Source organism: Peromyscus maniculatus, chromosome 16, assembly GCF_049852395.1.
Source record: "Peromyscus maniculatus bairdii isolate BWxNUB_F1_BW_parent chromosome 16, HU_Pman_BW_mat_3.1, whole genome shotgun sequence".
NCBI classification, from domain to species: Eukaryota; Metazoa; Chordata; class Mammalia; order Rodentia; family Cricetidae; genus Peromyscus; species Peromyscus maniculatus.
Window position 1 is genome coordinate 23,135,080 of NC_134867.1, and position 16,815 is coordinate 23,151,894.

At 41.5% G+C, this 16,815-nt stretch overlaps 1 protein-coding gene across 20 annotated transcripts in view; it reads right to left on the reverse strand.

The window, feature by feature from the left end:
- Fam184a (family with sequence similarity 184 member A) overlaps positions 1-16,815 on the reverse strand; it is a 131,772-nt gene that overhangs the window by 14,669 nt on the left and 100,288 nt on the right. For all 20 annotated transcript variants that reach the window (XR_006064464.2, XR_013045003.1, XR_013045002.1 and 17 more), the window contains 3 exons: positions 12,279-12,491; positions 7,273-7,426; positions 1,553-1,680 (listed from right to left, as the gene is read on the reverse strand). Coding sequence is in view for 12 of the 20 variants with exons in the window: in XM_016007072.3 (XP_015862558.1) it covers positions 1,553-1,680; positions 7,273-7,426; positions 12,279-12,491 (495 nt within the window). In the remaining 8 variants the exon portion in view is untranslated. The remainder of the gene's footprint in view (positions 1-1,552; positions 1,681-7,272; positions 7,427-12,278; positions 12,492-16,815) is intronic.

Sequence of the window (16,815 nt, forward strand, 5' to 3'; positions counted from 1 at the left end):
TGCTGTAATGTTTTCTACAGATTTGTTTTCTGGGTTGATGTGAGGGAGAGAAAATGACAATTTTGAATAGCAAGTATAATCAATCATTCTGACAAGGCTTCAAAATGAACTGCTCAGAATGAGAAAACCTTACGGCCCTTTCCCTTCCACATGGCCAAGAAGAATTGCATGGATACAGTTGCACTATCAGGGCTGTAAGGGACTAAAAGATGATGAAATCATCGCTCACTCATTTTAGAACGAGGAAACCATTACTTACGAGCTGAATTTTTAAAAAGATAATTTATGATCAACGGTAGAGTCAAGAGGAGAACACGGGTCTTTGAGTAAGTTGTACAGATCTTATAGTAAACTGCTGGTAACACTGTCCTTGACTCTCAAAAGCGTTTTCCTCTAGGGAGCTCACTACCCAACACACACAATCCATTCCTTAGAAAGGCAGACTTTGCCTGTTTTCACTGCTGTCCTAACAGTTATCTGTCTAGAAAGAATTTCCCTACAAGTCAATGTTTTCTACAAGTTCTCTAAAGTAGACTTTGTCAACTTTCCTGTAGGCATAGCTGAAGAGTAACTTCCCTCTATGGTTGCAAGGTGGCTCATTTAAAATATCATGAAGAGCAAATCCAAGCTGACCACTTAACATGGTTAACCAACAAAGTAAAACTTGCAAGTGTAATAAGCCAACAGCAACTTTCTCTGCAGTGCCCACTGCCACATCCTTCCATACATACATATCATCACAATCACAGATTATCAAATTAAAAAAAAAGTATACTGGGCCAAAGGTCAAAGTCTGAAAAGTGTAAGCAGTAATGGCTAATTAATACTTTGGGAATATGAATTATCCTTCTTCTTTTTGAAGGATCTACTCCTTCTATACAGTTGTGTCATACAATGTGACTGTTTAAGTTAAATTCAAATGCATACGATTGAAAATGTCATTTCTTGGTTGTACTAGACAAACCTGGGCTGTATGGCTACCAACTACCACAATGGTTTTCCCAAGACACAGAATGGTATGTTGTCATGGCTAGTTCTATGGAATAGAGTTGTTCTTACACTTTATATTTTTTTCATATTTTATTGTTTATTTTCCTAAGATGCAAACAAAATGCAAAATATCTAGTCAAAAGGTCATAAATTAAATATAATTGTATAACTGTAATAAATAATTGGCCGGGCGGTGGTGGCGCACGCCTTTAATCCCACCACTTGGGAGGCAGAGCCAGGCAGATCTCTGTGAGTTCAAGGCTAGCCTGGTCTACAAAGCAAGATCCAGGACAGGCACAAAATACTACAGAGAAACCCTGTCTTGAATAAAAAAAACCAAAATAAATAAATAAATAAATAGATAGATAGATAGATAGATATAGATAAAAATAAAAAAATAAAAACACACTTAAATAATAATTGTAATTATAATGTATAAGGTTGTAAAAAAGCACTCTTCATTACACTGATAATAACTAGTACGGTTAACAGTTATTACAAGCCTGGCATGAGGGTTCCGCGGTCCAGATGGAAGGAATCGGCACGGCGTATTCACGCTTACCTGCCTTCGGCTGATGTCTACGCTTCGCTCTAGTTCCATTTTCGCGGCTGCCAGTTCTTGATGGTGACTGTGCCGTAATAAATCAATTGAGGCTGCGTGCTGATGGTTGAGTTCGGACCGCAAGGAAGCTGGCATGCAAAGAAAAAGGGTGAGACAACTTCAGAACACGGCTAAGACCTCAGGGAAAGAAGCTGTAAGCGATCCAGAATGCAACTTTTACAACGAGGACACTCGTATATGTGCATTAACTAGATGATCACACGTGGATTTGAAGTCTACTTAGCTTTGATGAGGGTAAAAAAATGTCAAGAACTTAAATGACAAAGGTTTTGTGTGTGTGTGTGTGTGTGTGTGTGTGTGTGTGTGTGTGTGTGTGTGTGTGTGAATTCAGTTTGACGATAAAGTGGTAGCGGAGATGAAATGCTTCAGCTGTTTTATATTATTAAGATAATATGGATTTTCGAGTTGTACCTTGACAAATGGTTAAAAGGCAATTTTCCTCCCAGTAGGAATTATATTACAATATCCCTAGAATATACAAAATACTTGCTGATAAACACTCTTAGTGATCTGGAGGTCAGTCAGTCATCACATTCATTAGAGTTTGAAATTGATTTTCAATTTCAATTTTTTTTTTTTTGAGACAGGGTCTCATGTAGCCAAGGCTGGTTTGGAACTCACTATGCAACTGGAGCCTTGAAATCTTGATTCTCCTACGTGTATCTACCATGTACTGGGACTACAGGCATGCAATATACCTGGCCCTGGAATTAATTATTTCATACAGTGCACAACATTTATTGAATGACACCAGTATCCTAAGAGAAAATAAAATCTGACACTGTCTTTATAACTTCACAAGCCAGAGGTGAAGACATTACCCCAGGGAATTAACTTGCATATCAGAAGGTTGATATGAAGTATAACGAAAAGTCAGTGGTGGAAAGTACCCAACTTTCTGAGAGTCAGATTGGGCATCAATCAGAGAGAGACCATTACAGTGACCGGGTCTGCGGTACAGCAGGACTGAATTGGGGCTCCTGAGGAGAGAAGCAGGTGCTCACATCACGAAGGCAGAACAGACGAAAGAAGCCAGAGTCTGGGCTGTCCACCACGCTGTGAAGTCTGTGTGGCAGGAGGTCACAGGGTACACGGTGGTACGAAGAAAAATGGAACCCATGTGGATTTTACTTTAAACTCCGGGCCCCTGGTCCTCAAACTGAGCTGTGGGTGGCTGCGCTTCTCACAGAACTCAGAGCTCACCCATGGTGGTACTTCCTGAAGCATGAACGCTACTCGAACATTTTTAAGTGTTAATATGGAGGTATGTGTGAGCAAAATGCAAATTGTGGGTTTTAAAGCTATAACACGAAATCTAGCTAAAGAGATGCCGCCCTTGCTTGCAGCTGGCCGACTTAAGCTCCTCCTGAGGCCTTCCTGGAGAACTTCAGTTCAGTTTCTCCTGGTGCTAAGGGCTTCCTCGGTAGAAAAACTTGCCAACCCTGTCCTGAAGAACCATGGGAGGATTTAAAGTGGGGAGTCTTGGGTGAGGTGTAAGCATCTCAAAGTTTTCTCTGCCAGAAAACTAGAAAATGAACTGTGAGAAGGCAAGTCAGGAGGAAGGTTATGACGACGACGATTTATTTTAAAGAGTGACATAAGGGGCTGGAGAGATGGCTCAGCAGTGAAGAGAACTTGTTCTTGTCGAGGAGCCAGGCTTGACCCCCAGCACCCCCACAGCTGCTCACAATTGTCTGGGACTCCGGTTCCAGGGGCTCCAATATCCTTTTCTGACCTCTGAAGGCACCAGGCACGTATGTGCTGCACAGATATACACACACAAGCAACACACTCACGCGCACACATACAGTAGAATAAATGAAATCTAAAAAGAAAGAGAAGTCACCTGGCCTTGAGGTAAGTGTGGCAGGAGGAGTAAATGAGAGGAAACACACAGTAAAAGGATTTAAGAAGTGGCTGGGAAAATGTAGTGAAAGAGAAACAACATGGCTCCTCCCACTTTCCCAGTTTTGACAACTGAATAGTGATAGCATTAATCAGGGTGAGAAGTGCAGGGATAGATGAGTACATTGGACCTCACAGAAATGATAAGATCGGAAAAAAAAAAAAGAAATGATAAGATCATATTTCAAAGTCTATTTAAAAATCAACTTCTTAACATGTAGCAATAAATACCAATTTAATGTACACAAACAAGAGGTTTGATGTGGAAATACTCATCTGAAGTCCCCAGCACAGGGGTGATAGCTGAAGCCATAGAAGTAGATAAAAAAGAAGAGGCTAAAGACACACACACACACACACACACACACACACACACACACACACACACAAAGGTAGAACTGAATTACAAGAAAAAAGCAGTATTAAGTATTACATGTGGAAACAAGTCTGGCAAATGAGAGTAAAGGGTACAGATCAGAAAATCAGTACAGTGAGAATATGTATTAACATAGAAACCAAGAGAAGAAAGACCCAAGAAGGCCAAAGTGGCCAGATGTGCGCACAGAGAAAATAAGATGAGAACCCGTCAGTGATGATAGTCCAAAAGCCGGTGGTGACCTCAGGGAGAGTGTGTTCATGGGAGTGATAGAGTAAACAGACCTGAAGGATCCTGACGAAAGACTAGTATCTAGAATATGTAAGTAGAATACTTAAAACTCAACAGTAACAGTGAAGAATCCAACCAAAAAGGAAGGCATGAAGTTGATGAGAACATGAAAAATATTCAACATCTCTAGCCACTATGGAAATGTAAAGTAAAACTATAATGAGACATTATGACACACAGTCACAATATCAAAGATTGGTGGGATGCAAGGGAACGGGTCATTCATCCAATACTAGGGGATCGCGAAATGGCAGAGGCAGTCTGATGAGCATTCTGGCAGGGCCTTTAAAAACTAAATAAATGCGTAACTACTATATGACACTTTTCTCTTGGCTTTTCTTCCAGACAACCAGAACCTTGTATTTATACAAACAACAAACACATGAACGTTTGTATGCATAAATGACAGCAAACTGAAGCCCAGATCGCCTTCGATGACTGAAGTACAGACAGGAATATGGTGATGCATTAGCTATGACTAGGAAGAAAAGAAAAGGAACGAACTAGAGATGCCCACAACAACTAGGTAACGCTGGAATGTTGTAATGAGTGAAAAAAAGGCAATTCCTGTAGAAACATTGTGGTGATATTTGCTGTACTCTAATAAAACTTGCCTGAAGATCAGAGGTCAGAGCCAGTCACAGAGTTAAACATAGAGGCCAGACAGTGGTGGCAAACACCTTTAATCCTAGCACTTAGGAGGCAGATATCCATCTGGATCTCGGTGAGTTCAAGGCCACATTGGGCTACATGAGACAGATCCAGTCTAGGTGAGAAACAGAGCCAGGCAGCGGTGGCACACATCTTTAACCCCAGTATTTGGGAATCACACATGCCATTAATCCCAGCACTAGGAAAGTTGAGACAGGAAGTGAAATGGCTGGGTGGAGAAAGAGATATAAGGCGTGAGGAGATAGGAATGAGAGCCTTTAGGCTAAGGACTCGGGCATTCAGTCTGAGGATTTGTGGAGATAGGATCTTGCCTTCCATTCTGCCCAAGGATTCGGTGGCCTTGAGAAGTTCTCTAGTGGCTTGTTCCTTTGTCTCTCTGATCTTTCATCACTGACCTCCATATCTGGCTCCGGGTTTTTATTATAAGACCAATTAGGATTCGTGCAACAAAACACTGTAGATTGCACATATAAAAATGATGGCATTCTCAAACTGTCAATGCTGTAGAAATGGAGACCAGTCTGAGGTTCACCAGGAATCCCAGGCAGGAAAGGCGGGAAGAAGGTGTGTTTCCCCCATGATCTAAAAGTTCTGCATCTTACCAGTATCCATATCAATATTCTAGCTGTGACATTTTTTGTTTGTTTGTTTGTTTTCGAGACAGGGTTTCTCTGCGTAGCTTTGCGCCTTTCCTGGAGCTCACTTGGTAGCCCAGGCTGGCCTCGAACTCACAGAGATCTGCCTGGCTCTGCCTCTCGAGTGCTGGGATTAAAGGTGTGCGCCACCACCACCCGGCTTTAATACACTTTTATAGGATGCAATCACTGGGAAATGGGAAAAGGCACGAGAGCATCTTTTTGTATCATTTCTTCTGTATATGACAGGGAAGCTGCATCCATGGAATCTCAAGGATATGATCCTCTAAACTAGACCTGGGCAATGACAGCATCAGTAGACATTGCCCCGTGGATGGGAGATCTCATAGTCCCTCCCCCTAGATAAGAACTAGGGGTAATTGACAGCTTCAGAGGAGGGACAATCAGTCTTCTCCAGGGAGAAGTTTACTCAATGCCAAGGGGTCTGCCCTAAATATTTGTATATATAAGCAACAACGGAGGCCTTGGACTCAGCAGGCTGCACTTATATACAAATACATATATACATATATGGAATAATAATTAAGGAAGAAAAGGTCATAAACTTAGGAAGAAACAAGGGACGTGGAAGGAACTAGGGGAGAGTGGTAGGAACGATGTAAATACTCATGCATGAAATTCTCAAAAAATTAAACTTAAGAGAAGGTATGTGAATCTATGGTTATCTTAAAAAGAAAACTTTTCAGAGATGCCAAGGTCTCCTTTCAACAAGATGGTATTTAAATCACATTTCAGTGGGCTGCACAGGAACAGTTCTACCTCTTGGCTCTTTCAACCCCACCTCACACAACTGTGGAAATTGCATCCCTCTCTGGTCATAATGCTACAAAGGCCACCTCTGATCTTAACTCTCAGCTCTGTGCAAAGGCAGAGCAGGAGTTCATTTTTAATGAAACCGCACAGTGCAGCCTCTGGCACACAAGTGGATATTTCACAAATCTTTGATACATGTTCACCGTTGCTATGATTTTCACACTATTCACCATTGCTGTGACTCTCACACCAGGTGTCACAGCGGCTTCTCAAAGAGAAGTGAGATCTGTAACAACATGGCCTAGGAATTCAGCATCAGTCCAATGGGTGACGGACGGGACACATGGCTCCCTTTAAGTTCCGAACAGTCACTCACACCCTGCTAGTCCTCTTTGTTCCCAAGTTCCACCTGGAAAGAGTATGCACTGGAGTATGCCAAACACACAGGAAAAAATACCACAAGAATTTGGAATTAAACCAAACAGAAGGAAAGGTCGTCCCCCCCCCCCCTTTCTTACCAAACCAAAATCCTGAAGTAAAAACACATGACTGCAAAGTCCAAGCAATGAACCATGTGTGGGGTGCACATGTGAATGCGTTGAGTGGATATGTGTTTGGTTTTTGTGTGTGGGTGATTGCATGAGTGCAAGGGTATGAATACACCTGTGGGTGCATGTGTGAGGGTAGATGTGGGTGCATGCACTGGTGTATGTTTGGAAGTGCATGTGTAGGTGCATGGGGCTATTGGACAGTGACTAATTTTTGGGATTCCCTAAGTGTCCTGCCTTCATTTAGGTCCATGAAGACAGACAAACCACTTATGAACACCGCCTTCACAGAGTGCAGAGGAAGCTGGCGCCATTTTAGCCTTCCTCCTCGCCTCTTCACACAGTAACATCATTTTGATGTTCCCAAACTGAAATTTACAAGTTGATGCTTTCTGTTGAGGGTTCCAATGGAGGAACGTACAAATAAGTATGACAAGATTATAATCCTCCCCACAATACCAAGCATAGCTTTTCCTTCGTCTTCTAGTTCAAACCGGAGCGTCTGGAGCTCCTGCTCCATCTCCATGCGGAAGCCCTCCATGGACTCTCGGTGGGCGTCTTTCAGGGACTGCAGCTCTGCAGAATGTTTCTGCTGTAAGTGACTTTCCAGAGCCTAGACAGGAGAAGCAAATCAAATCATTTTGCTAGAATATAGGCAACGAAACAGAAAACAGCTCGGGAGCCTGGTGTTTAAGGAGACTCAGCTGCCTTAGTTCCCCCTCATGAAAATCAGATATAAAGTAACTGTAACTGGAAAACAAATTCATTGGGTCCGTTCAGTAGAAAACTAATTATGAAACCAGTTTGGCTCAGTGTGTTTTGTTGAATTTGGAAATACAGACCTTTAACTTCAGGCGGTTTTCAAATGAAATCATTTTCTAAAGTTACCAAGGATACAAACTATTGAAAACTAAGGGGAAAATCCTGTGTATCCAGAAAGGAGAGGAGAAGGGAGGTGTCATTAAGAAACCAACACAAAACAAAAACAAAAACAAAAAAGGAAGAAAACAACACAAAGCCCATTCCTCATTAGGTTTGCCTACGCACATTGAGGGTGTTTAAGAAACATCACTCTAATTAAATCTTTCACAGCTATTTTCTATAAAATATTTGTGTGAAGAAGCAATTCTCAGAGAGTAAGTAGCTAGAAGTGCTTCTTGTTTATTCCTCTACACTAATGTGTTGATCACCTGCTCCCCGGCTCATGGTGCTTTTTCGGAGCAACTGTGTGGAACCTTTAGGAAGCGGGACTACTTGGAAGCAGAAAGTCACTACCAACAAGACTTTGAAAGATGCAGCTCAGGCGCGGTTCTGGCTTCCTCTCTGCTTCCTGGACTATGGTGACGTATGGAGCTCCCATCACTACAAGCTCCTCTGTGCTTCCCCCAACTTGAGACTCTGTGCCAAAGTAAACGCTTTCTCCCTGAGTTTTCCTGTGCTGTGGAGCCCTTCCCTCTGGGTGTGGTATGGCCATGGTCTTGAAGTCAGAGCAGGTGTGCTGTCCTGCAGAAGACCCTCAGAGCTGAGTCTACAAGCATTCTCTCATGAAGGGGAGAAGAGCTCACCAGGCCACGAGACCCCTCCCCGAGGGTTAAAGGTTCCTGGAGGAAGGATCTGGGGCATTTGTCTTTGGTGGTATGTGTCCCTGTCAATAATCCCAATTAATCTCGTCGGTTTATCAAGCTAGACTTGCTGGTTTGGACTGCTGTCAGTGTTCTACCTGGAGTGAGGGGACATTAGTTCATGTCTCCTCAAGGACAAGCTAAAACGACATTCTGTCAAGTATTCTGTCACAGTGACATAAGAGCAGCTATTACAGATTGCATGTGATAAGCTGCTTAAAAGGTTCCATGGATGTAACAGTCTACACGAGGTTAAGAGAAAATACCCCACCCCAGGTCCTTACGGGTGAGAGATGAACTGACCCCCGACAGAATTTTTGTTGCTTTTTTTTTACTGTAAGTTCTAAAATGAAATGTTTATGAGAGACTATGTCCTATAACTAGGGCTACATTTCTTTAACAGAAAAGTGGTGTTTTAAAATGTAGTGTTTGGTTACTTATCACTATATGAAAAATGCTTTTTAGAAATGAAGCAAGAGTGTCTTCCAATAGGGGTGAAATGAAGCTAGCTGTGGGTTCTGTCTCAGTGAAACAACCTTCATTTCACCCATGCTGGAATAATGCGGAAACATTTCAAGTTCTGATTTCTTCTGAAGATAAAAGTTCAATGACTTTAAAAATGCAACTGTATAGCATTTAACTGCCGATAAGCGTTCTTGTGTTACTTCAATTCAAAAAGAACACTGCCCAGCCTTTCCTGACTCTTGTTTCTGTTGGTTTGTTTTGAGACAAGTTTTCATGTAGCTGAGCCTGTTCTCAACGCTGACCCTGACCCTCCTGCCTTCACCCCCTGGGTGCAGGGATTACAGGAATGTGGCACCATGCCCAACTTATGAGGTTTAATACTTTTTTGGTTTTGGTTTTGGTTTTTTGAGGAAGGGTGTCTCTGTGTAGTTTTGGTGCCTGTCCTGGATCTCACCCTGTAGACCAGGCTGGCCTTGAATTTACAGAGATCCGCCTGGCTCTGCCTCCCAAGTGCTGGGATTAAAGGCGTGCGCCACCACCGCCCGGCCAAGTTTAATTCCTAACCAAAGGAACCTCCTTGGTTTTCTGGACACGATTTATAGATTACAGCTTACAATATAAGTAAGGTGTTTCTTTGTTTTTAGAAGCGTAAGATTTCTCTAAAATGATTTATTTTTGTATACAACGAAAATATTTTGTACATATCAAAGACTCTAAGGTCAACAGCTGTCAATGCAAAAAAAAAGTGTGAAAAGCTATAATCACTGTTGAATTCAACCTTAATTTATTTACATCATTTCTTAAACTAGTGCCTGCACCGAAATAAAAAACTACTAAATAGCCTTTATCTGTTGACAATGAGAGTATGACTGGATCATCTACAGAATCTTTGTTATACTAAGGTCATTGGAAGAAGGTGAAAAATACATTGTTAAGAAATGAACTAAACAAGCACTCGGGAGGCAGAGCCAGGCAGATCTCTGTGAGTTCGAGGCCAGCCTGTTCTACAGAGCAAGATCCAGGACAGGACAGGCACCAAAACTACACAGAGAAACCCTGCTCAAAAAAAAAAAAAAAAAAAAAAAAACCAGAAAAAAGAGATGACCTAAACAAAAATGAACCATATTCTAATTGTGTCACACTAATGGTTTACAACTAAACCATGGGTGCTGTGGAAATGGCTTAGGTAAAGCGCCTGGCACCAGCCTGATGACTTACACATGGATCTCTAGTACCCACATAAAAAAGCCAGGGGCAGCAGTGCGTGTCTGTAACCCAGGGATGGGAGGGCACAGGGACAGATGGATTCTGGGAGTTCACTGGCCAGACAGCCTATCTGAATGGACAAGCTCCAGGTATTGAAAGACTCAATCTAAGGAAAAAACATGTGTGGAGAACCCCAGGAAAACAGCTGACATTGACCCCCTGCTTCACATGCAAATGCACACAGCTATATGAACACAAACATACACACACCCCACCCCCTGGAAAATAAAGCAAAGTGATAGATATTCAGAGATCCTAGCAGAGAATATAATAATATGGGGGGCTAGGAAGATGTTTCAGTGAGCATAAATTTTGCTGTGTATGTGCTTGTATATAAGCATGTGTGTGATTGCAGATATACACAACGTGTGTGTGTGTGTGTGTGTGTGTGTGTGTGTGTGTATGTGTGTATGTGTGTGTGTGTGTGTGTGGTGGTGGTGGTGGTTAGAAGACAACTTAGGGTGTTGGTCCTTGCCATCCATCTTGTTTGAGGCAGTTTCTCAGTGTTTTGACACATACAGCAGGCTAGCTGACCCATGAGCTTCTGGGGTTTCTCCTGTCACTACCCACCATAAGAACACGGATTATAGATACAAGCTACTGTGCATGACTGTACATGACTTCTGAGGATCTCTACTCTGGTCTTTATAGTGGAGTGGCACATGTTTTACCCACTGAGCCATGTCCCTAGCCCTGGACCTGAGTTCAGATCCTCAGCATCCATGTAAAAAGACAGGCAGGTCAGTGCTCATCTGTAATCCCAGCACTGGGAGGTGGCACGGGAAGTTCCCTGGACCTCACTGGGCAGTTTAGTTCATCAGTGAGCACCAGCCTCAGTGAAAGGCCCTGTCTCCTTAAAACAAAATAGGAGAGCAATAAAGGAAGTCACCCGGCATCAGCATCCAGCCTCTACACATGCTTGTGCAGATGTACACATGTGCGTGTGCTTACACACAAAGTAAAGACTATGATAATAACCCAATAACATGATTTAAATCCCTTTTAAGTTATTGTAGTTATAGTTTTTCATATTAGCTATGGGGTTATGTTACAAGGAAATTATATTTAAAACATTTTTAATTTATTTCATCATTTTTTTTTTTTACACAAAGAGAAAATAGAATGTAAGGGAAAAATCCAAGATTAGAAAACAAAAAAACTATACATCTCTCAAATCCATTTATTTTTTGTGGGCCCAGAGTGAAAACAAATTTGGAATTTTATATAAGTCTGAGTGTGGTAACACACATCTGTAAACCCAGCTGGGGAGGTTGGGTCAGGAAGATTAGGAGTTCAAAGTCAGCCTGGGCTACATAGTGACCTCAAGGCTAGCCTGGGCACAAGAGACTCAGTTGCAAAAAACTTTGATGAAAGATTATTACGATAATACACGATGACTAGAACAGTGACTGAATTTGTATCACAACTGTTAACTGTTAAGGAGCCAAAGATGTGCTTAGCTTGGTGTTATGATAAATAAACAATGTTATCTCTATTCTAGCTTGTCGGATACTGTGTGTAGTCAGAAAGATTTCCTGTGTCCTGCCTGGTCCTGTAGGCTAAAGAACGGATGCCCCAACATTGCAGAAGGGTCAGGAGAGAGATGCCAGCAAGCCACCCAAGGAAAAACATGTAATAGGATGCAGGTAAAGCCATAGAACATATGGTGATACATAGATTAATAGTTATGGGCTAATTTAAGATATAAGAGCTAGATAACAAGAAGTCTGCCATGGCCATAGTTTAAAGCCTGTATGTGTTTACTTGGGTATGAGTGGCTGCAGGACCAGGCGGGACACAGGAAAACTTTCTGACTACATTTGCATACAATTAGTATGTGTGATTACGAACTGTGACTCCTACAAGAAGTCACATCCTGGAGAATATTTCAATAAAACAATATGTGTGTTTTCAAGCAAAAAGAAAAAGCAAAGGAGAAAGAGAAAAACTGGAAATCTTAAGAATCTGAAGGCTGGTTGTTCCTACTTCATTCCCGACATCAGGCCCACACTGTGCTGCATATGGACCACAGGCCGTTACAAAGAAGAATCTGAAGGCTAATTATCACCAAGCTCTTGGATGATCTCTGAACATGTATCCCAGGAACCTTACCCTTTGTTCCTTTTCCTTCTCTTCTTCCATGGTCTGGAAGGCGAGGACATGCGCTTCTTTGAGGGACTTGTGTCTCTGCTGATGCTGCTCCTCCAGCTCCTCCAGCTCCTGCGTGAGTCGCTGGCGCTCCTGTGTGAACTGAGCTTGCAGCTGCTGCAGAGATGTCTGTGACTGGCAAAGCTGCAGCTCCAGGTTCTGCTTGAGCAGGGAGATCTATGCCAGGAAGACACACAGCAGAGACTAAACGCAAGGTGTGCTTTACAGACTACCGACCCACAGGGAGAGAGCAGGCCAAATAGGTCTTATGAAACAGCCTTGTTGAGTTAAAATGGTCTACAATAAAAACCTAATCCAAAACTTTATTATTATTGGATGTGTGTATGGTGTGTGCATGTGGCGGTCACAGGCAAGCAGCATGGATTCGGTTCTCTGCTTCTACCTCTATGTGGGTTCTGGGAACTGAACTCAAGTTGACAGGCTTGACCGAAGACACTTTATGTGCTGAGCCATCTCTCCAGCCCCCTAATCTAATCCTGTGTTATCACTAGTTTAAGTCTGTTTTCAGAAGGTACCTTGAAAATGGCCCAATTCTATTGCTTATAAAATAATACAGAATTTGTAGAGCATATCTAGAAATCCAGTGTACATCTTTGCTGCAATACATTTATCATTTATATAACTGGAAACAGGAGGCAACAAACACTGTTGTAAGTTGAAGTCACTCTGAAGACTGTGGGTTTGGAATGAAGGGCCTCCTTCTCCGCTAGTAGTATCTATTCTCACCATGGTGTGGGAATTGGTGTTTCCACACACCTTCACTTAGAGTACTTCTGGAATACAGGGAAGAGCAGTAATTGTTAGCTGAGATTATTTGAGGACTGAAGACCTGCTCTTTTGAACGACTTGTTGGTTTGTAATTAATTAATTTTCAGCTGAGATCACTTGAGGACAGAAGACCTGCTCCTTTGAAGGATTTGTCAGCTTATAATTTATGTATGTATGTACATATGTATGTATTTTTAGCTGAGATTATCTAAGGACTGAAGACCTGCTCTTTCGAAAGAGTTGTCAGGTTATTTATTTATTTGATGTGCATGTGTTTATGTTTCTGTATACCATGTTTGTGAGGGTGCCCACAGAGGCTGGGAGAGGGCATCTGATCCTATCCCCTGGAGTTGAGGATATAGGCAGTTATAGGCTACCAGACATGACTGCTGAGCCCCAAATCCAGAAGAGGAGTAAGCGCCCTTTAACCACTGAAGTGGAAAGTGATTTGTCATCCTTTTGTCAACCAAAAACATCAGCCTAAATATGTCAAGCATCATCTCTGGCTGTTTTGATTAAAATGAAGTCTTTCCTAAGAAGAAAAAGCATGCGGGTATAGATAAGTGTGTGTGTTATGTACATATAAATACATGTAGCTGGTGAAACAGTTTATTTTACCTATTTCCAATCTTATTCACAGTTTATTCTAACCTGAAACAGTGTAGGTCAACCTTACTCTGAAAGAAGACTTAAGAGAAGCGCAACTTAGAGTCCAGATAAAAAGTCCTAAAATGAGCCTTGTAAACAACTTAATAAAAAGTTGTAAAATGTGCCTTGTAAACAACTTAAGATATCATTCACTCATACCTAAGCAAACAGTCCCTGTATCCTCCAAAGCCAACGGAGGAGGGCACCCTACACTGAGCAGGAGCCCTTTCTCATTTTATTGGCTACAATTTTCCTTTGATGTGTTGGTGGCAGGAGCAGGCCACTTAACTTGTCTCACAAGGAAAGCACGGGAGAAGGAGGCCAGACTGGGGACTCACCCACAATGCCAAGCAAAACAAGAGGGGAGAATCACTCACTGGCAAACATGGAAGGCTAAAAGCAGCCGGAAGAAGTCTCTGCAGGGAGCTTGGCTACAACATTAGCTATACAGAAGGGTTTGGGACAAAGTGACAAAGTTACAAAGCAGGATTAGTTCGAAGAGTCAGTACATGTTACAAAGTTACAAACCCGGATTAGACGTGTCAGTGCATGTTGTTAAGGAAATAGCCAAGCTCTGGTGAGAAATGATGCAGCTGACACAGACATTTGATCTGTCATTATGTACTTTCAAAAGAGCTGTTTTACCTGTTGAAACTTTATGAATGATTACTTTTTATACAATGGTATGTATCAGAGACTTTACAGATGTGGGGGCCAAGGGAGAAACTGTAAATCTGATTCCAGGCAACTCAGCTTTTCACAAATCTTCTGAGACAGGGTCTTGCTCTGTAGCCAAGACTAGCCTGGAATTTACAGTAACCCACCTGAGTTCAGAGATTGTGGGTGTGAACAACACACATGGCTAACTTCATGAAAAAGGCACAGCAACTGATAAGGTCATGACATGGAGCAGGATTATAGTTTAGTGCTCACAGTTTTAGGCAAGGAACATCAGGATGAAGTAAGTACTAAGGAGAATCCAGAAGGAAAAGGGAAGTCATAAAAGGCAACAGTAGTAATCAGGACTGAGAACACTGATCTGTAATTGGTAGTCATTCTCTGCCCAGTCAGCAGGGTTGTGAGAGAGAAAGGCACCTATCCACTCTCTTACAGGTTCAGTACTAGTCTCAGCATCAGGATGGGTCTCATGGCGACTACCTTATGTTTCTCTGGTGTTAACTTGTTAGACACATATGGGAAATGTAAGGACAGTGTGTGTCACATGTACAACTTTAACTCATATTCTCAAAGCTCTTCCTTGGCACCTGACCACGTGGGAACTAAAATCTAACTAGCATTTTCCTTTCTAAGCTGTATGCCCTGGCACAGCTTGGGTTCATTCAGAAAGAGTACACATGAAGTTTTTCTTTGCCCACAGATACCATTGGGGCTGTCAGTGGCCCCAGATTGTCCTCTCTATATTAGTGGTTCTCAGCCTTCCTAATATTGCTACCCTTTATTTAATAAGTTTCTCATGTTGTGGTGACCCCGACCATAAAATTATTTTTGTTGTTACTTCATAACTGTTATGCTATGAATCATAATGTAAATATCTGATATGCAACTCCTGTGGGGGGTCTGGACCCACAGGCTGAGAACTGCTGCTCTAAATGTTTAAGTTAGTAAGAAGTCACCCATTCACTTGGCCTTGCACGTGTTTTATTTTTCTAACACCTGCTTTAAATGTTTATTGCCTCCCGTGGTGTTAACTGTATCACAACTGCACCAAATTGTATTAATCTGTCTATACATCAACGTATATTTGAACTATTTAAATGTGAAGCTTATGAGGAAATAACATTAAAATAAAAGAATTGTCACAGTAATATACATTTAAAATATAAGTTTATAAATTTTTTCCAGCTTAAATATTTTACAGTATAATATACTTTACCTTAAGAGAACTCCAAAACATAATGTTCTGACTTAGAATGTATGATTAAGATTTGAATCTACACTCTAGAAAGTAACGGACTCTAAATGTAGAAAGCACCATGCAGTTTAGTAGTCAAATATACTTGTTGTGTATTCTTAACTTTGGAGGCACACAGACTCCAAAGTCTTTGCATTCATGCTCAATGCAGTGATGTGAGTTATGTGCAGAAAAACCTTATCATGCAACGCAGCACTGCAAGAGAACACATTAGTAGGGCAGCAGGAGGTCAGTCAGCCTTCATTTAGCGGGAAAATTGCATACCATGAACAGGACAGATCATGAGCAAAGCAGTGTAATATGAACTAATGTTTTAGAGACATCATGTAAGCACCTGAGCTTAATATAGTTTATAAATACTTACTGATATCAAGTGGCATTAATTCAAAATAAAACCAGCATGGGGGTCTACATGAAAGGTTTGGACAGCCTTGATCGATAAAGGGTGGAGAATATCTAGAAAGACTTGTTGAATAGTGAATGAGAAATAGCAGTTGCTTTGAACTGTATACTATATTCAAATTAAGTACTGTACATATGGTATTTGTGTCTTTGTGTGTCATAAACTTTTAGACATTTATCCCTTTACCTTTTTTATGTGTATGGGTGTTCTGCCTGCATATTATGTCTGTATATCACATGATGTAATGTCGCAAAGGCCAGAGAAGTCCCCCAGAACTGGAATTACAGACGGTTGTGAGCTGCCATGTGGGTGCTAGGAACTGAACCCAGGTCCTCTGGAAGAACAGCCAGGGATCTTAGCTGCTAAGCTATCTTGCCTATTTTAATCCATTTAAAAAAATATGAGAACTTTTATTTCAGAAAAGTAAATCCTTATTTTAAAAATTCTTACCAGTCTATGTGGGTATAATTAAGTAACAGGCTCTCTCTAGCTTGCAACAATTTAGCAATACCTTTTGAAAATAAAAGTTTACTCTCTTTAAAAAAATATAGCATTAAAGACAGAATTTTGTAGAAATGTCAAAAACACATTAAAATATATGCTTTTTTTTTTTTTTTAAATATAGGAGAAGTCATCTTGCCTCTCTGTGGAGCCCTTCATAAAGGCCCTGGGTCTTTACCACATGTGGGTTGACGCTGCTCAACATAAACACTGGAACTAATCTAGTC